The 21,062-nt window shown below is 40.0% G+C and overlaps 1 protein-coding gene across 1 annotated transcript in view; it reads right to left on the bottom strand.

The window, feature by feature from the left end:
- The window catches only part of PHLPP1 (PH domain and leucine rich repeat protein phosphatase 1), a 144,881-nt gene that overhangs the window by 27,535 nt on the left and 96,284 nt on the right, over nt 1-21,062 (bottom strand). The window contains exons 5-10 of the mRNA XM_069853552.1: nt 11,696-11,842; nt 10,933-11,163; nt 8,768-8,970; nt 7,131-7,191; nt 5,166-5,261; nt 1,224-1,379 (exon numbers count right to left, since the gene is read on the bottom strand). Of these exons, the coding sequence (XP_069709653.1) occupies nt 1,224-1,379; nt 5,166-5,261; nt 7,131-7,191; nt 8,768-8,970; nt 10,933-11,163; nt 11,696-11,842 (894 nt within the window). The remainder of the gene's footprint in view (nt 1-1,223; nt 1,380-5,165; nt 5,262-7,130; nt 7,192-8,767; nt 8,971-10,932; nt 11,164-11,695; nt 11,843-21,062) is intronic.

Genomic DNA, 21,062 nt, shown 5'->3' with positions numbered 1-21,062 from the left:
GAATGTGGACAGGTACACAATAATATTGTTAAAAATAAAAATCAAAGTACAAAAGTTGTTTTAAAGGTTCTTTAAAGCAAATCAAGCCTGAAATTAATCACACACTGGTTCCCAGAACCAAACCCCCATCCTAGTAAGATTTACTGTGTAAAAGATGTTTTTCATCCTAAATGATAAACTCCTCAGAACATTACTGTTCAAGAGTCAGTATGTGAAGAAATTCAGAAATCACCTCAACCGTGAATCTAATTCTCCAACTCCCAGTGCTGTCAATCCCTGGAAGTTTAACCAGAGGTTCACAACAGAACAGACAACAGTATACAAGTTTGGGTTTTGCAATACTCCTAATTGGGTGAGGAGCTCTGACAGTGAGATCATCACTCCTCGTGCTTCTCCTCTGCTCAGGAAACCCAGGAGCTATGCATTCCTTTTGTCACAGGACCAGAAATAAAACCCTGCAGCACACAATCTCACTACCTGTTAAATTATGTATGGGTTGAACACTCAGAAATGCCATGATTACTTGTGGAAGTACAAAGGTGCAAGGAACACTGACAACAAGAGGGGCAAGCCCATCACCACCCCCAAACTACGCTATCAGCCTTCTGTATTTCAACCACAGTGGCTTTACAGGGTATGTTCACACACGGGGAAAAAAAATTATGAAGACTCTGAGACTAAAGAAACAGCAGCATAAAAATAAGAACCCAGAAAGCAGATCAAGTGGTGACACCAGCTACATTAGTGACAAACATTTGAAAGGCATAAAAAATTCACAAAGCAAGGACAGGGGAATAATTGAGTTATTCTGACAGCCTTATGCACAGATTTTGTTTTGTTTGACAGGTATAAATAAGTTCTAGCCTCTGACTGAAGGGGGGAAAAAAAAAAGCTTTCACACTCCATCAAACAAGCCTAAGAAATATGTATATAAAGAAACTGCCACTAACCCATCTGAGTGTATGTAATAGAAAATAGCATGTGCTTCACTCTACAGCTAGATTTCAAGTAGTAGGTGTTCAGCAGGAGCTTGGTAGGGAAAAAGAAGCAACCATATAAGGCAACAAAACCAGAATAAAAAGAATGTGTTTTGGTGAGTTGGACAGACATCTGTTCTTACCATACAAGGCTTGGCAACTTTCAAATTAGGGGAACCTCATATTATCCTTTCAGCTAGGAAGTAACACATAAAGCAAATTGAGATGAAATTTCTTTATGTTTACCTGTCTGCTTTCAAAAGCAGGTTAGATGGCAGTTCAAGGAGCTGGTTGTGTTGCACGTCCAGGACCTCCACTTGTGTTCGCTCAAGCCGATCTGGTAGCCTTCCTAACATGTTATGTCCTGCCAGCAGCTTACGCAGGTTACTATTGTAAAACAACCTTGGAGGAATAATAAACACCAAAAATGAGAAAAACTTAAATCGAAGAATTGCTTTGAGAATTTAGGTGCAGTATCACAGTTCATTACAGGAAAGTGATTCAGCCAACTGATTAGCAGACATGGTATTAATTACGCACAGATCCCAGAATGTCTTCCCACTCTCCACCAACTTCTTAAAAAGGTTGTTCAGAGACAGGGAAGGCGGTTTAAGGATGATTCAGGAGTAAGAGTAGTGAGAAAAGGTTATCTTATTGCACTATATAAAACATGAATATAAAAGTGTGACAATGAAGGAGGTAATTGCTAACAATGCCGGCAGAAAACTGCACTTGTGGGATCCCCCTGGCTAATGGAGGAACTTCAGAAGTGTGGGTGAAACCACCAGTCACCCCACAAGCTTCATAGTGCTCTATTCATCAAGTGCTGACTCATAATCTAATACAATTCCCCACCCCCTGTTTTCCTTTTCTGTTAATACCAGACTAACAGAAAGCCTCCTTTCCAGTTGTACAGCAAATGAAATTTATCTAATCGGCTTTGCTTTCTTGAGCTTTCACCAGCGATAGATGACCTGGAGATCTATGCCCCTGCTGCATTTTTTGGGAGGCTGCAGGAGAAGCAGAGGGTAAGAAGAACGCAATGCAAAGAGACAAGAAATAAACAGCTGTTTTGATCAAATAAAACTAAAATTTGAAGTAAAAACACTGCAATAAAGAGTTTAAAATCTGCACCTAAAGATCTCAAAAACGGAGCAATTCTCAATTTTGAATAGGAACCACTTTCAGCAAGTTAAGAAAAAGATTATTCTTCATCTGCCACCTGTCTTACACTCCCATCACCATACTGTTTAATCTGGCAAGCCCATGCATCATGCTGACCTGTTTCAAAGACACTCAAATTACTCAGCATTAAAGTAAAAATCTTCTTGTCGCTGTTACAATGACCCAAATACACATAAAGAGCCTTGCCATGCCCCCCCACCCCTACAATACACGAGGTCATTGGATTATTGTGCCAAAATCATCATTGAAGTATGCTGAGTATTTTTCCCTTGACAGATATCATCATACCCTGTATCTGTGCGCCAGTGTTAACAGTTATCTCAGTTGGCTGGATCATCTGCGATATGACCATGGATACAAGTCAAACAGCCAGCTGTATCATTCCAGAAGGCTCAACACAGGGTGAAAAGACTTACCATACAGTGATAAGCATATATTCACTATGTTTCTCTCACTTAGCAGTTTTCGTTTCACTTCACTGCTACTTGAAAATCTCTCTTATTTATAGATTTGTCTTTCAATTCTGTTTCCTTTCACAATCAAGTCTGGCCAGTATAATTGACAATATAATATTACAGGAAAAAGCAAAATTGGGTGATACCACCTCCCCCCCCAAAAAAAATTACTGAGGTTTTTTTTGGATGGGTGGAGGCAGTGCCATTTTAAAATTAAAAAAAAAAGTGGAGAAAAACCTTAGCAATGAACTTTTCCTTGAAAATATGTTTTATAAATAAATCAGAAGAACTAACTCTTCCCCTCACGCCCCTTTTTTGGGTGTGTGTATATTTTTCGCTTGTTTTCCAAGTTACACAGACACCAAAGGAACTGGGATCCCTGAAGAGAGGTTGAACCACCAGTTGTAACTAAGCGAGCTCCTGATGAGCCTGGGCCACCTACTTCTCAAGCCAAGTGGGGAACCACTGGGACTGCTCTAGCTATGGGCAGCTCTGTCACTTGCCTGACTCCCACTGAAAGTTTGGATGAGATCAAAAAATTCTAAGGACAAGCCCAACACTCAGCATTTTCTGAGAGAACACGGTTTGGTGAAAGCATTCAACTAATTCCTTTAATACGCAACTGTTCAAGAGAACACAATGTTGAATACAAATAGATCATTTAAAAAGACAGACAAAAAAGAACTAAAATGCACATGTTCATTGATGGCAGCAGCCCTTAATTGAAGCATTTTCATTTTCTTTGAACAATCTTTGGCAATATCAGCTTTACGACAATGAATTTCTCCTGCATAGTTAAAACTAAGTACCATCTTTCTTATTTTTCAGTACTTTTAAAGAAGAAATGGCTGCATTACAGCCCAGTGTACATTGGTCCCACTTTCTTTAATTGAGACAAACGTTAGTACACAGTCCTCTATCTCAATTGCCTCAACTCTCTGTCTTCAAGGATTCTTTTTTTCTGCTTTGAAGCAAACACACATAGCACCAACTATAGTTTGTTTAGATTCGATGCAACCTTCAGCCTTCCTGGAAACTGCTGGCTGGTCAAGGCTTGAACATCTACGGTTAAGTTGCAAGCATCCTAGAAGAGTCCTGCTCACTAAGCTTCACAGGTTTTCAAAGTGCTATTCTACGTAGAAGAAAAAACACACAGTGCATGTGAACACACTTTCTGAGCACCACTATTTACCTGATACCTAACAGTAGGTCTATATGCCCGAGACATTTGCATTTGAATCCAGACTCAAATTTCCCTAAAGTTTAACAGATGTTCCAAGCCTGTATTTTAAACTCAGCCTTAAAACTCAGTTGACTTATTAGGAGCTAAGTTATCTAGACACACACAACAAAGAGAAGCTTTTAGAGATAAGCTATTTCCTGGGGTTAATGATAAGATGGCAGGAGAGACAAGTGGGATGTTGACTGTACCTAATTCCAGCTAATCATTAATCTCCCAAAGATATCCGGTATGCCTCGACAGTCTTTGCTGTTATGAAGTGCAAATGAAAGGCAAATGAACTTTTGCTCCCCCCACCTTCTGAGTAGGCATGGTTTCACTTTGTATGAAAAAAACAGAAGTATTACTAGTCTGCACATTAGCCTGTTAGTTTTTTCAGTAGATCTCTTCCCATCATTTTCTGCCCACATTTCTGAAATCCATTCTTTTCCCATTTTTGACACTAAAATTGCCAGTTTACATCACATGGCATATTCATCTGACCCACACAAAACTATCCTTTTTGGTTTCTGATGCTCTTCTGTGTTCTACAGCTCCGTAAGGAAAATATCTAATAGCTCATCATATACTAGCTGTCTACAACATTCAATGGCTCTGCACATCCCCACACAATTTTGCCCTTTGTGCCTAGTAGATTCTGCCTCTTTAACATCTTTTTGAAGTGTACATAGCAACAAAGAATGACAGCTCTCTTTCAATGAAGCCAGGGACTCAAAAATTCTCAATACCAGCACCTGACCAGTATACTCACCTGCCATTCATTATTTAAACTCAGTTCCTTTCTTCCTTCCTATTCACTTCCTTTCCCACCATTTATATTTATCAAATTTAGACTCTTGAAATAGAGATCATCTTTGTAGCAAGGACGATTTGCAGGAGTTTGCTTGCTTAATGAGACACTATCTTCTCCTCTCAACTACTTTCACTCAAACAGGGCTGTGAACTAGAGTCCCTGGGCACCACTGAAACTAAGTTACAGGTTCTGGATCTCTAAACTGTCATGCAAAGTTATGGCTGCAAATATTTAATCTTCAGCATTAAAAATAAAGGGCTTTCCTGCCTGAACATCCGCATGAACAGCTTCAAAACTTCCACGTGGAGTTTAAAGGCACTGTTTTCTCTCCATGAAAGCAAAAGAAAAGCTGTGTGGGAGCTTGAGACTTGATGACACCCCGCAAGGTGAAAATATAATCAAACAGAAGATGAAACTGGCTTGGTAATCACTTGAACAAGCTTAACCCTGAATCAGCAATTATTTCTGAATTGCTTATCCTGTTCCACTTTGTGCAACTGGTTTGCAAGACTCACTGGGCAGGCAGCTCACGTATCCGATTGTGGCCAACATCCAACACTTCCAGTTTCCTGCTGTCACATACCCACTCAGGCAGGTTCTCCAGGTGATTCCTATGAATAGAGAACACAAAGAGGGATAAATTAAATGGTAATTGAGACATAAAGGCTACTAAGAATACAGCCTCAAGAGAGATACAGATACCTGCAGGAAATATATCTGCTACATAATGTTTCCTATGAGATTGCATCACCCCTCCTTCTCTAAGGGCACTACCAGCACAGTAAAGTCTTAAGTGAGGGGACAGGAAAGCTAACAGCACCATTACCCTCCCTAGATGTGCAGGCACTAATAAGATGGAAAAAGCTGCTTCCAAACTATCAGGGAATAAGTATTAACAGCATCAGATTATCAACGATGAAGTCTCTCCATGGAGAAGAAAAGTTATGAAGTCTTCCCTCAGAAGACATTCACACCCTACACTGTTCAAACACACCTCTTTGATGCCCTAGAAATTCAGTCCTGAAATCCACACTACCACTCCAGCTATCTTGCTGAATACAGCAATGTTTTTTTTCTTTTTCTGGGTATCTTTAAAGTCAAGTGTTCTGCTTTTCTTGCAGTTGCCTGCACAAAACCTAACTCCTTTAAAAACTAAGTTGTTTGAAACTACGTTTCCAAATATTGCACTGAAAGCACGCAGCTAGGCATAGTGGGGCACCCAGGTATCTGACCTTAAAACCAAAAATTAACAGCACAAAATTCATGGAGGAAATTGTGCACATAAGCATTCATATAGCCACTACTTCAGACAGCATGCACAGATACAAAACTGGGCATCAAACAATATTCAGGAACTTGCAGACTTGAAGTTTAGGAATAGGACCTTACACACCATGAACATAAATGAATGTTCACGCTCATTCACGTCCTATAGATTATTCATGCAATTGCCCTTTCACCAAAATATGCGATAGCAACTCAATCCCTCGTATACTCAGCTTCCTTTTCAATCTCAAACAGATTTCCCAATTCCCAGCAAACCAAGAAGCTGAAGACACCCTACCTATTTAGTTACAATGCCATCACTGAACTGAGGCACAAAATGGGTTTTGTGATCAAACTCATGCACTGTGCACCAATTTTGTTTACAGCTTTATAAAAGAATGCTTTTCAAGAAATCACATTTAGTCACACCTGCATGTTACACTTAGGTGCACAACGTGAGCAACTCACAGTTGAAACTTTGAGGTTGATTGTCACTTGTCTAGATTAATTCACTAATTGTTATGATCACCCTCAACAGCTTCAGAGTGCTTTAAGCAGCCTTTTTAATGAATGACATCACCACTGCAACCTGCTGATGAGTAACTCCTTAAATAAGACAGGCATTAAGCACATGTATAAAGTGCTTCCCTGATTCAGTTCTTAGGCTGTAAAGCAAGCTAAAACAACCCCTTTTCCATTTCTTTCCTTATGCCACTTCTCTTGTTAAGGTGAGATTTATGGATGCATTCAAATGGCAACTTCAGGCACCCCTGCAGCAGCCATGTCTGTGGAGAACAACGACGAGCTGCAGAAGCTGCTGAACTGATGAGTAAACTATCAATCTGTCACCTACGCTGGGCTTGTGACACAGACATATCCAGGAAGAAAACTTCTGTACATGTCTCATACTGGTGCACAACTGAATCATTGTGTCGTATCTCTATAATACAGGAAATCTTTAAATCAGAGAAACTTGAACTACAAAGGAACATTCTGCTTTTAGCAATAAGAAAAAATTAAAAAGTAAATCTACAGAAGGGAAACAGGGAAGAGCTATCCAGTAGAGAAAAGCCCATCCTCTAACTCTGAGAATCAGTCTTCTCATACCGTATGGTCCAATCTTGCTGCCATTCCCTCACAGTAAAACATCAGTTAATGTAATTGATGTATATTTTAGAGGCCCAAGAAAAAAAAACCAAACAACATACTCTTACCTAGAAACATCCATATAAGTCAGGCAATTAGGAACCGGATACACATCAAGGTGAACAAGTTCTGGTGGGAAAAACATATAAAACCAAAAGTGGTGATATAGATTTGAACCTAAATGGCTGTTCCATAAGAGTTACTTTAAGCAGCTAACACCCAGAGACTTCAGAACAAGTCAGTAACTTAAACTTCCAAGGATCTGGACTTCTTTGATCTGAGATTTTTTATTTCGTTATGTCTGAGTACATTTGCTGTTATTACATTGTACTTGCCATGACAGAAACTGCATAACTGATCAGGGAGGAAGAAGTGGAGGATTTTAAAAGTTTCATGGCCATTTCTAATTTTTTTCACTTTTGTCCCACAGCTATGAGCTCACCTTCACCACACTCTGCCCAGAATAGTCAGTCATGAACCTGCTCCACTTTTTTTCACTGGTCACTGATGGTACAGGCACAGAAGAGAGACACTCCACTCTAGAACAGTGAGCTACAGAATACTCCAGTATCCTCCAGATCATGGCAAGATCCAGAATATTTTTCAACACATTACATAAGCCTTTGCATCTCTGTGAAATTCCTGGTTCAGGAAGCCTTACAGACCCTTCACAGTGTCTCAACTGCTGGTAGTAATGTTGTATTTTGATTGCTTCAATAACACTTCGTATTCTAAGGTTTTTAGGTAGCTAATGCTTAGCAATATGGGTCAAAACAAAACCAGCAGACATTCCACTCAAGTTAAAATGTAACAGGCATCACAGTTCCTTTGGAAGATGAGATTAAAACAAGGTAGCTGAGGGTACAAGGAGAGGATAGCCAAGAGGAACAGCAAGACCAAACAGGCAGCCGATTTTGAGATATGGGTTGACTTGTGTTCTCGGCTCACATTGCATAGCACATGCTCAGATTGTTAACTTTTCTCAGCTACAAAGATCATGGCATGAATATTTAATGAAGGCACAGGCTGGGATATCATTAAGGTGACAGCCTTTTAAAGGCAGTGCAGGCTGTTCAGCAAATTCACAGCTTTTTGAGCTTGTATTTTGTTTATTCCATACTAAACTACTCCAAACAATAAAAACAGTGCTGAAAACTGAGTATTTTAAGTAATAGCAGCTTCCAGAGACAGATCAAATAAATGCTATTCATGGAACACAGGAGTTATTCAGTTAGAAAATGCTGCATTATTTTTATTATTGAACACAAATGAAATTACTCATTATAGATTTTGTAGCTTTCTGGCCAAAGTAAGCAGAGGCAGTAGCAAATTATATATAGTTTTAGTTTGTCTCATAAACAGCAACTTGTATACACTTTCTCAACTCTGGGGAAAAGCAATAAATTCCCTGTTTGCCTTGGTAAAGCAACACATAATACAACCTGAAGAACTGTCAACTTCAAGAGCCCTCCCTGCTGAGAGAGAGGAGCTTCAGCCCAAACCTTAAGATTTCAAGTTTCAAAACCTCAAAATCAGTAGCCCAGTGTTATTTCACCGTCACTTTTAAGCTTAGAATTGGCATGACACTGCCTATGTGAAACCTTTTTATCCAAAGGTCATGTAAAGAAGCTCCTGGATTACATGCACTGCACTACATAAGCATCCCACAGAGAACTGAGTATGAAAACCCTGAAAGCGCACTTACCATTTGAGGAAGCATACAGCACTTTGAGAAAATATCCGCTGATTTTGAGGGTTACCAGTTGATTCCGTTCACAGTGTAACACTTCGACATTGTTAAAAACCATTGCATCCAGCTCCCCAAGTTTGTTGTCTCTGAGATCCAGTTGGGTCACGTGATGCAGAAAATCTATTTCACCGGCCTCCAATCTCCTAAGTGAATTCAATCTTGTAGACAAAAAGGAGATTAAGTGTAGCTATACGGCAGACCCCCGCTGACAAACCCATGCCCACTCTACAATCAGCTGAGCTGGATTAAACAACCATGCCTCCAGATTCTGATTCAAGGTTCATCTTAAATATCTTCCCCTTTGTTACAGTATTTTAAAACCGGGATGGATCACCCCTGTTGGTCTATCCATCACAACAAAGGAAGGATGACACCATGTTTCTTTCTAAACTACTGATAAAAGCTCTGCAAGAATGTAAGTATTACTGTTATTGTGTCTATAAAAATAAAAGATGATCTGGCTGTTACTTGTGCCTGATAGTCTGGAAAAGAACAAAACGTCTACAGTTCCTGCTGGCCTATCAGAGCATCTGCTGTAAAAGCCTTGCAGACACGAATAACCTGCAGATATTGGAGTCTCTTCTCTTATTGAAAGGCCAAATTGAGATCTATGGATTCCCATATTTGCCTCTCACTTTGTCACGTACCACAGCAGGCAAATTCAGAGGCCTGAAAATGGGTGTTGAAAGAAAACAAAGCAAAAACCTCAATACAAGTGGGTCTGTCAGACAAAAGAGAATGGGTTTTATCACATCTCCACTGCAGTGTATTGCCAATACCCAGCAACTTCCCCAGACGTTACAACTGATAGAAGATTATCTATAACCCAGCAACGCTTGAGATGGTATAGCACTCCAAAGAATTCAGTTTCAAATTCTCACTTCTGACCAGAACACTACAATCTGTATATTAAAGGCCCATTAAACCTCCCTTAGTGAGGACAATGGCATATACATGGAGTTTTCTTGTTACTTTTGCTTTCAAAGAGTTGCCTTCTGTGTAACCATTGTGTTTTCAGAGTAGCTACGCTGTCCAATTAAAAGGTGTAATATGCCCCCCCCATACCTCAGCTTACTTTTGCTGTTTTCGACTAACCAGCAGTGCTTCCTTCTGATTTCACTAAAGCAAAGCACTCTGCTGTGCAGCAAGCACAGTTTACAAACACACTTGACATTTAACATTCCAGGCAGCATTAAAGCAGAAAGGATGCGGCAATGAGAGGGCTAGAACTGTACCACTGGAACTCAGCTCAGCCACAGCATCCCTACACCAAGGCCGCTTTATTTATTTGCTCTTAACACACATACAAACACACACAGACATATTTTAGCCCCACCATAAACACTTCAGAATTCATCCATCTATCTAGCTGTTTTCTGGGTTTTTTTTGTGCTGACTCTTCCTTGACTGCGAAGCCTATCGGATGCATAGCAACGTGGTATGCTAAGTTTTAGCTTGCATAGCTTAATTTAACAAAATGGTTCTAAAATTCATTGTTGTTTGGACCTCACGATCCAGGCTCTAAATTAAGCCTTGCCCAACTGATTGCAGAAGCTGGATTCTGCAGATACCGAACGAATAAAGAACCAACTCACACCACAGCCATTTTGCAATAAAGATCTCTTTAGACTCTGCTGAGGGCATCAATAAAATCACGTTACTCATGGTAGACAAAGCTTTTTAACATACCAAGAAACACTAAAGTATCTATTTTTGTCCTCTCACCTTCACTGCCCTTTTCTTCATCTTATGCATCTGTAAGATTTCAGACAGGAGCTTTTTGAGTCAAGGACTACAATTTATATTACATTAACATTGCACCAACTAGAACTGCAGGAATCACCAGTGTCCAGACTCTGTTTCATTTGGGTTTTTTTGTATAAATATTAATTTCCTCCACTCACTTTCCTAACTATTGATCCCCCTAAATGCTACTTCTTCCTCAAAGAAGAGTGCTAAGTCACAGCAAATGCTGTGAGTTACATAATACTGCCAGAAATATAGTTCAATGGATTAACACAACAGATTCATACATGGGGGCTATTCTGACAGCCAAAGAGAAACTGCTTCAATATCAATAACTTAGACTCACTTGTTTTCCCCCTTTTTCAAATACCTACCTTAGATCCACATGCTTAATGTGAGGCATCCTTTTTAACACTTGTAGGTTCAGGGTCTCCATGCAGTTTCCTGCCATACAGAGCTTATCCATGGCTGGCAGCTTCTCCAGCACCCCTGGAATGTCGGTGAACTCATTGAAGGACAGACTTATATAGCTGAGCTGATGCATATGCTCCAATTCATCAGGAAGGGACTGTAGAAAGTTGCCATCCAACAAAAATGTCTGTAAGCTATTAAAGGCCAGGGAGGGGAAGAGAGAGTGAAGAAAGTGGGTGACCTGTTAAATCACACTTCTTTTCTATAAACACACAAATCTGCTGCAGTTACAGTGAAATAAAACATACAAAAGGGCAGAAGAAAGAAAAGCGTTAAGGAATAATGGTAACATCTGTTATTAAAGATATTGACCAAATTAAAAGCCTTGCAACTATGAAATGCAGGCTGTGCTAGACAGTTTTGTCATATCTTCAAACAACTCCAGAACTGTGACTTGTGCAATTGATAGATGAAGCCCGCAACCAAGGACATTTAAAGAAGGTGATCCTTGTGTCAAACACTCGGGACCAGAAGAGCTTCAAGACACAAAGGGTTTTTCCCCTCCACACGCAACTCACAAATGCTTCCATACAGATCTACAAGACAGTCAGCTCTGACAAAACCCTGTAGGTTCAAACTGTTTCTCAAGATTATGTACAAAGTCATGAAACTGCTTGTTGCCTACATTATCAGTCTGTGTACATTAAGTTTTAAGAAAGTACTTGCTTGTGCATCTCGCCTACGACTGCTGGAACGCTTCTGAGGGCATTGCAGGACACATTGAGTTCAGTCAGGGTTGGGATACTGCAGACTGCCAGTGGGAAGTCTCCTAAATTATTATTGGAAAGGTTAAGACTCTTCAACTTGGTGAATCTGCAACAAGATAAGAAAAAATAAAATTAAAGAAAAAAAATAAAGACAAAAGTAGCATAAACAATGCCAACTTCCCTAGCAATAATCAATACAAGGCAAGTTTGGTTATGGAAATACATATCACATGCATTTTTAGTTTATGCACTCAGGAAAACCAGGGAAACTACTAGACCCTCGGGTTCAACACCACTTGCAAGAGTTCACTCACTTTAATCTGGCATAGAGAAACAGGCCCTTCTGAACAACATGCTAAAATTACTTTCCCATGAACGTAAAAAGAACAAACACCTTTCCCATTCTTACAGTATATGTTGTTCCTTCTGTAGCATTTCATTCTGTACTAAAGCATAACTTTTTCTTAACCTATTTTTTGCTAGTAAGAGCTCCCTAGTGACAATGGTTACAAGGCACGGGAAATTCTCAGCCTGTTTGAACACGATATTTTTGTGGTACAGCTCAGCTCCACTCATATGAGTAGTTATACTGCCTTTCAACCAACAATTCTCACTAGAACAGTCTAGTTTGAATACAACTGGGGAACGTGCTGAATTAGAGCAGAATTTAGTAAGACCTCTGTAGTGGCAAAGGCAAATTCTTATGCTCTCAATTAAGCATGACGTCAAAGCTCACACAGTTTGCAAAATTTTGTCCTTGATGTGCAACAGAACTCTTAAAAGCCCCCTGGTTTATCACATCAGCCAGCAAAACAACTTGCATATGCTCGCCTTCTTAAAGATGACCAAGACTCTTTGAACAGAAAAATCCAAGAAAGGGGCAATCCAATTAGGCAGCCTGCATGTTCAGCAACATTATTACGGTTGCCTAACAACGGCTGGGAGGTATGCCTAAAGGCAAGTAAAAGGATGAATGAAAAGATCCGTGTCAGATTCCGATGGATGGGAGGAAGTTTCTTTTCTGCCATGCTTTATGCCAGGACATTTTACTTGGACTTCATTTTCCCTTTGTTAAGGCTCAAGTCCTTCATTTGTGCGAGCAGGCTTTTATATAACATGGCAATGGAAGCAAAATTGCACCTGTGAATGCTGCTGTTCCACATTAAAGTGATCTCCAACAGCATGTGCCAGTGCATCCACAGCCTGTGCACTAGGCCAGTGCATTCTTACCTCAAAGCACTTTGTCCTCCCCCAAGCAGAAAACATGGATAAAAAACACACCAAGCATTAAACAGGTTAGAAAGTTTTAAATACCAAACAGCTCGTAGAAATCCTCATCAGCTGAAGATGGTGGTATGCACCTTTAGTCTTGCCTAAATTAAACTAACCTCACTGACTGAAACTCAACATGAAAATGTAAATAGTGCCTTCATATCATATTTCAATGGGGGTCGTAAGTGAAGTGTGGATTTTACCCCAAGATCCAGGCTATAAACACATTTAAGTTCACAAGCACACTTAACATCTACCAAGGCTTGCAGCAAATGAGGGAATGCTGTGTCCTCTATTGGTATTTTGCTGCTAATATGGTAGAAGGAAAAAAGGCAAAAAATCATGGCCAGAGTTATCACAGATTTTGAACAATCTGTGCCATGCTGGAGGCATAAGTTTGGAACAGAGTTATATGGAGACGAAATGAAATCTTGCAACCAAATTACTGCTGCAGAGAAAATATGCTACTGTGCTGACTAATGTATCTCTAGAGGGAGAACTGTAAAATCAAAAGGAGGCTAGGGTAAGCTAGCTGATGTTAATGAGGGCTGCTAGCCAGAAAAAAAATGCACATTTTAAGCACTATACCTTGCTATTCCTCTATTTTGAGAGAAAGGGCTTAAAAACATTGAAGCTGGAACTGAAACCCTCAACCCTGGATTTATCTTGAACATAACCATAGATGCAGATATACTGCCTTGAAATTTGGGGTGATTCTGTGGTGGAACAGCCGTTTTGCTTCTTAAAGTCAATTGCAAATACAATCAAGTATGCTCTAAGTAACAGACTCTGAGGCTTTCAGAAATTACATTTCTTGTTCTCAGTTTTTAAGAGCAAAAATAGTAATGAAGAAGGGAAGATTAAGTCAAAATAACTAAGCTGCTGGAGAAACATCAAAATGCAACCATTCCAATTTTCAAGTCAACCATGAAAAATGAATTAACTTATTTTATAATCAATATTAAGGCTACAGCTTTTATCTGTGCTGCTCTGGATTCATAAAAGGAGAGTCTCAGGACTTCTGCACACCAAATGAGTTAAAACTACAATCTACTAGAAGATCCCAAACACAACCTTGAGATAAAGTTACAAAAGATTAAGCTAATACACAGTGAAAAGAGGACTAGGGCAGGGGGTGTGGTGGTGAAGGAAGCTAAGAAATACGTTAACTAACTCAAATGCAGTGTTCAGGTTCAAGGTTTTCTGCACACAGTTTTGCGTATAATTGTCCTACGTCAAAGAGGTGGTGGTGGTGGGGAATTCAACAACCTCCTCCCCCTCTCAAAATGTCTCTTGATTACATCTCTAATGTATGCCTTAATATGTGTCTGTTATGGGTCTCCGGTGAGTAATATAATTGCTAAGGGCACAAACCGAAGTGATTAAAAGGTCTATATAGTGTGTAAGGGAAGATAAGTAGTACATCCAGCATTAGACATACACATACAGAAGCTGAAAATGCACATGTAAGTGTATGTCAAATAATCCACAAAGAGTTCCTTGTTAAATCACATTTAAAGAAAAGCTGAAAGACAGAAGTGATAAACTTAGTTAACAATGAAGATTAATTTAAGACAACTGGCAGGAAAGAGATATTTTGCTCCTCCTTTGTAAACATGTTTTTTACATAATGTAAACATGTTTTTTACTTTTTTCCTCATGGAGCATTATCAGCTACAGAACATTGTTAAGCCAAAGTAGCATGCATTTGCTCAAAGTTAAGATCTAAGGCTACCTCTAATCTTTGTCCACTCACTTCCTCACCATCCACATCGCAAATGGGTTGGTACACTGCCATGCTGCACAATGTTATGGTATTGAGCCCCAGCAAGCAACAAAGAACCTCAAAGCTGCCTGCTCACCGCTCCCCTTTCTGAGTCCCCTTGGGGAGGAGAGTTGAAAGAAATGGAGGCAAAATTCATGGGTCAAAATAAGGACAGGGAGAGATTATTCAGCAGTTACCATCATGGGCAAAACAGAATAATCTCGAGGGAAAAAAATAATCAATCTCATTTATTACCAATCATATTAGAACAAGACACTGAGAAACAAAAACAAATCCCTGAAAGAACACCTTTCCTCCACCCTTCCCTTCTTCCCAGGCTTAACCTTACTCCCAACGTTTTCTACCTCCTCTCTCTCAGTAGCACAGGGAGATGGGGAATGGGGGTTGGCATCAGTTCATCACACATCATCTTTGCCGCTCCTTCTTCCTTAGGGGGAGGACTCCTTACACTTCTCCCTTGATCTAGCACAGGGTCCCTCCCACAGAAGACAGTCCTCCATTAATTTCTCCAATGTGGGTCCTTCCCATGGTTCTTCACAACCTGCTCCAATGAGGGTTTCCACGGGGTCCCAGCCTCCTTCAGGGACCTCCACCTGCTCCAGAGAGGGGTCCTCCACAGGCTACAAATGGACATCCACTAGGACTCCTCATGGGCTGCAGGCGGACCAACTGCTCAATCACACTTCTCCATGGGCTGCAGTGGAATCTGTGCTCTAGTGTCTGCAGCACCTTCTCCCCTTCCCTCCTCACTCACCTTGGTGTTCTCTGCAGTGCTATTCCCCCACATCTGGGGTCTGCACAGTTGTTTCTCCCACATCTCACTTCTCTTTTTCCATCACTGCATTGCACCGGACTGTCCTGAGTGGCTCACTGAGCCTGGGCATCCTGGCCCAGCCCCTCCCTCCTTCCACTGCTGTCCCTCCATGTTTTTTCCTCCTTATTAAACGTTACCACAGAGGTGTTCCCACCATTGCTGGTGGGCTCAGCCCTGGCTGGAGGTGACCCAGCCCCAGGGCTGGCCAACCCCACCTTCTAGCAATTTCTCACAGAATCTGCCCCTGTGTACCCCACCTCCCAACCCCGCCACACAAACCAAACACACACATTTCAAGTGCTGCATTGTTTATAGTGCTTCTTGTATGTATATAGACTTAGAGTCAGTAGCACCTGCAGCATCAATATAAAAAAAAGGTAGAAGTAATTTACAGACTTAAGTTTTCTGTTGCTGCTGAGTTTGCACAGAATCAGGCTTTAAACAAACTACATCTCAACATCCTTGCTGTGTTCTCACACCCATGGGATTGCTGGAAAGAAGAAAAGGCACAACATTGCTTGAGTGATGCATGACAGTAATAACCTCCTATTGAGCTCACACATATGCTTCCCTTCTTCTCCCTCCTTCCCTGGTTCTACACTTTATCTGTTAAAAAAAAAATCAGCCTGAATAACAGCATCTCTCAACACGTTTACTAAGTTTTCTATTCTACTGACCAGTACATAAACATTCACTTCTCCAAACCAAAAATAGTTCTACCTCAAGCTACAGCAGACTGTTGACATGTCAACCCTTGAGTTTATACATGCAATATGACTGAACAGTAATTGCCATAACTGAGCCAAAAAATGCCCCCTTATTTAATCTTGAAGCTGCCACTTCAGGAGTGGTTTTAGTTTGACATAAGCAAAAGGAGGAGAGGGACTAATAAGAGAAGTTTATATCATGGCAAAGCAATGAACTGACACTCTAATTTCAAATTCAGATCTACTCAATGTGCACAGCAGAGGAATTTCCATTGCACAGAACAGCATTTGTGTTCCACTATCTTTGGAAGGGAGGGAATACTGTACCTGAATTGGCAATACACCATCACTGAAATGCAAGCATAACACACTCATCTGACAAAACCAGTCTTGCCCAAAAGCAATTAAAAAGCAATATTTTACCATACTCAGAACAGAAAACGTGGCTTAATAAGGGACTCAGCTTAAGGAAAACAATCATTTTCCCAACAGTATCTCTGGTATTTGGGTTGTCTCATGACTGTGCTGTGGTTGTAGTTGAACATCATTTCAAGCATCAGCACAACTGTACCTCAGCTCTAGCACCATTTCTGAGCAGACTGATGCACAGTGGCAAGTCTTGGAACTGAACTAAAACTTGCCACCTTTATGAATGCCTGCGGCTTTGGCCACTAACTTAATCATGAAGAGAATTACCATATAAACGTGATGTACCGATTTCCTCCCTGGAAATAAATGGTCCAATGTACTGCCTTTTTGCAGTTGTGTCAAAGTTGCCCATCCATAGCCTTATTACCTAAGAGAGCAGCCAGCCTAGAGCCAGAAACAGAGTCATAACATTTCCCTTCCAAGAGTGGCGTCATTATAAAAGCCTTAAGTCAGTTAGACAATTAAAATTAACTATTCCAGCCCTCTTGCCCTGCTAAATTTGTCAAGGCAGTCGAATAGAGCTAGACTGTTTCTGCAAGAGCTAGGAGGCTCATTCGGATGCTGCAGGTGAAGGTTCTGCCTAACTGAGGTCAATAACAGGCCTCCCCAGCTTGGGAATTGAAGAGTTTCCAAAGGATAATGCAGAGAGGAGGAAGGAGGAACCCTGTTAGTGTTTTCCCCTTCATTTCTCTGGACAAGACTCATGTTCATCCACAAACCAAGTAGCTCACGTCACAGCAGACAAAAACAGATGGAGTAAAGTTATCTCAGGAGAGAGGGTCACTTAGTTTGAGAGCAAAGATTGATTCTGGTTGAGTCAGAAGAGACTTTAACAAAATCACCCGTTAATTATAAATTCCTCCATTAGCTGAATGAATAAATGAAAATACTGTTTTAACTGAATTTTTATTTCCTTCCCCCTTCCTTAAATTCCAGGGGGAGAGGGAGGGAAGCAACAAACAACTGGTAGCTACAATTTTGGTATCTTCATTACCCTTCACACCAACACACCAGGAACAGTCATCCTGATATCTCTCCCCTCTACTCACATTTAAATCTATAAAAGGCACAACAATTCTAGCATACAGGTTTGAGTCGATATGCCAATATTAATTGGTAGGTTGTATTAAAACAAAAAGATAAGAAAGTAACCTTAAATCTCGGCAGTTATTTTTCAAAATATATAAATAATAACAAATGTTAAGTCAAATTCAGATTATCTCCAACCTTAAGACAACAATAAAGCCTTTATTCTATGACACAATTGGCAAGACCACCATAAAGGGAAGAAAACCAAAATTAATGTTTTTTTAGTGGAAATAATTTGAACCTACACTAGTGTACTTCACTGTTCTCACTTTCTGCACATACCTAGCAAACACTGCTTCATTGGCAGGGAAAGACTATCTCTTGAAGGAAGAATGAAATTCCTAGGAAAAAGTGAAAATATTTTCTCCTTCTCTGTATTGGAAATTTATATGTGAAATACAAAAGCATTAGCTAGAGGTGGGCTTCCAAATCAAAACATGAAATAAACACTTACTTTGGAAGCCATATCAGAATGCAACAGAAAAATAAATTGGAGTAGGCTGATACACAGTAACTGGATTCCATAAATACGCTTACTACTTTTTAAAGCATTATTTGGAAGAGATACAGCTGTACTTAGCCTAATAGTTCCACTAATCTGAATCCAATTAAGAACTGCAATTTGTACTTTTAGACTACTGCATCTTTAAAAATGGTATTTAATAGCATATTTCTTAGTGCCATCCATTTTTCTCCTACGACAATTAAGGAGTTCACTGTTTTAATTTAAACAATCAAAAAAATCCAACTTTTTCTCAGGTATTAAACCAATTTTACAATCTTCCCCGCTTAGTCACTTGCACATGAGGGTACTTTCTTGAGTTTGGAAAGGTACACAGGGACTACATAGAACACTATCAGTCATGAAGATTTGGAAAGATGCACTAACAGGACCAAATTCCTCCTTAAATCTATTTACAAACTGAATAAAAAAAAAGCAGTGAAGTTACATAGACAACATATTCAAAGTGTCCTCTAAAGTATTACAAATAGCAAAAAAGTATTCCAAGGCTACAGAGCCAAGAAAAGAAACGTAGCACTGGAATAAGGCAAACGTTGGATGGAGCTTGTTGGTAGCAGACTTCTGGTTGTCCACGCCACCCTACCTTCTGCTTCTTGCTTTGCTGCTTTAGATGGCTACGCTTTATTCTTTGGCTTCAAGTAGACAACGAGAAACAGGTATAGAAGCAAGGTTACCTGTATGGCTCTGAGACCATAACAGTGTGAGAGGAAGTGGGGAAGACCCACAACATGGAGCACACAGTGGCACTCGATTCCTCGCAGAAGATCACTCCTTATGTTAGCTGGATTTAAGTAACTTCAATAAATGAGTGCATTTAAAAGCAAATGCCTTTCCAGAGGGGCATCCAAGGTGGGGTTGGGGGGAGATAGAGAGAGAAACAAAATAAAAAAAAGTAGAAAGCTCAAATCTTTTCCAGTGTGTTTATTGGCAGTGTGCCCTGTGGGGCCTGGCAAGGAGGAGATGTATATTTGGCATGTCATACCTCCATCCAACGTCTTTTGCCAATCTCTCTTTCATACACCAAAAGCAGTAATCACAAGGAGCACTTCAATGCACTTTGAGACCAACCAAGTGGGAGGTTGGAGACTTTCTCCCCTGTTCCTCAATCGCTGAGGACAAGCTAGGAGCAAACTACATCACACCTTGACTTCTGGCAAGCTTGTCTGCTGGGTTCACACCAGCTGGGTCACTAACACTAATCTTCCACCTTGCCATCTGAGAACCTAAGTGTTCTCTGAGCAACAACTGAATTCCAAGTTACCTACTCAATGTGTTTGTAATGACAGTTTTGCTTGAGGACGACCTCAAATTCTGAGTTTTCAGGTAAAACCAGCTATCCTAGAGTTAGTGGTAAGGGATTTCAGAAACACTTCCATCAATATCCCAGAGTTCTCTAGCTGCCTCATACCCTGTAGACGCAACTTCAGGTTACTGCCACTAGCCCAGAGGAGTTCAAGCCGAGATGCCTGAGAAGACAGTTGATTTCTAAAGAGGCTCTGGGAGAGAAAATTGCCAATGGATCTTAAGATAAAAATCCATTTAATCACTGTTAATAATTAACAACCACAATCATAACAATAACTTGCTCTTCAGATAAAATTGGCAAGCATCATATTGTTTATCGGTAAAACAAACATTGTGGCTTATTACAGCCCCCTTCCTTTCCCCTTTTTTTTTTTAATCTGCCACAAGCTTATATAAAAGAATCCACATACTGACAACTTTTCCTTTTCAATCTCAACAAACAAACGATATTCTTGATGCCAACAGTTTTTTTCCAACTGCACTGACTCAAACAATTACAATTATGTATAAATGTAAAGTGCGCTTAGCCCAGTGAAGTAGAGCATGGTTTATTTATTTGCTTCAAACTTTAAGCAAGAGTACTTCACTAAACTAGTAAGCATCAACTCTTTTTCACACTTCAGAACAAGATCTGTGAAGTTGCATCACAGACAAGGGGGAAGTGAGGTTTGGGAACACATTGTGTATATATATGTATAAATCTCAACTTTATGGTTAAAAAAAAAACATCCACCAACCAACAATAAAAGAGTGGAAGCAATAAAAATTGTGACAACTTAAAACAACAGAATGTCTTCAGTCGCTTCACTTGCAGTGTACAGGAGGTAAAACACCAAGGGCTTTAAGTCAAATTCTGACTTAATGAGGATATAAGCCACTTCTAATACTGCAAGAGCTGGGTGAACTTTCATCTGGGCAATCTCCTCTTTCCTCAAAAGAAAAACCCCTCTCCTATCATTTTAAAAAAGCTACTGTGAGGGAGAACAAGTTCCAGCATTTAGCTGGTGGGTTGTTTTTTTTTAACAGATGAATTTCAGATTGCCTAATTTTGTACGTAGTATGAAATATGTATTGACCACTAAGTACGAAAAAACACAGGTAGCTGTATATACCATTCAACATTCAGAAGGTTCAGTTGCAGAAGTTCACAGCAGCAGAGTATCTACAGCAACAGAATTTAAAGTTTCAGTAGGCAGTAAAGCAAATGAAAGTGTAGCTACCAGGGGGAAAAAAGCCCATCTACACACCTGTAAACCTTTATAAGCCATCAAGATAGATTTTTTGCTTATGCCATGTACTGAACAGGACTAAACATCTTGTTATTAAGTACAATAAGTTACATTATTTTAACAATTGAAAGAAAAAAAACACATAAGCAAAAGTAGAAATTCTTGGTATTTT

Source organism: Phaenicophaeus curvirostris, chromosome 3 (assembly GCF_032191515.1).
Source record: "Phaenicophaeus curvirostris isolate KB17595 chromosome 3, BPBGC_Pcur_1.0, whole genome shotgun sequence".
Taxonomy (NCBI): domain Eukaryota; kingdom Metazoa; phylum Chordata; class Aves; order Cuculiformes; family Cuculidae; genus Phaenicophaeus; species Phaenicophaeus curvirostris.
The sequence above is the reverse complement of the archived record's forward strand: the minus strand, read 5'-3'. Positions and strand labels throughout refer to the sequence as shown.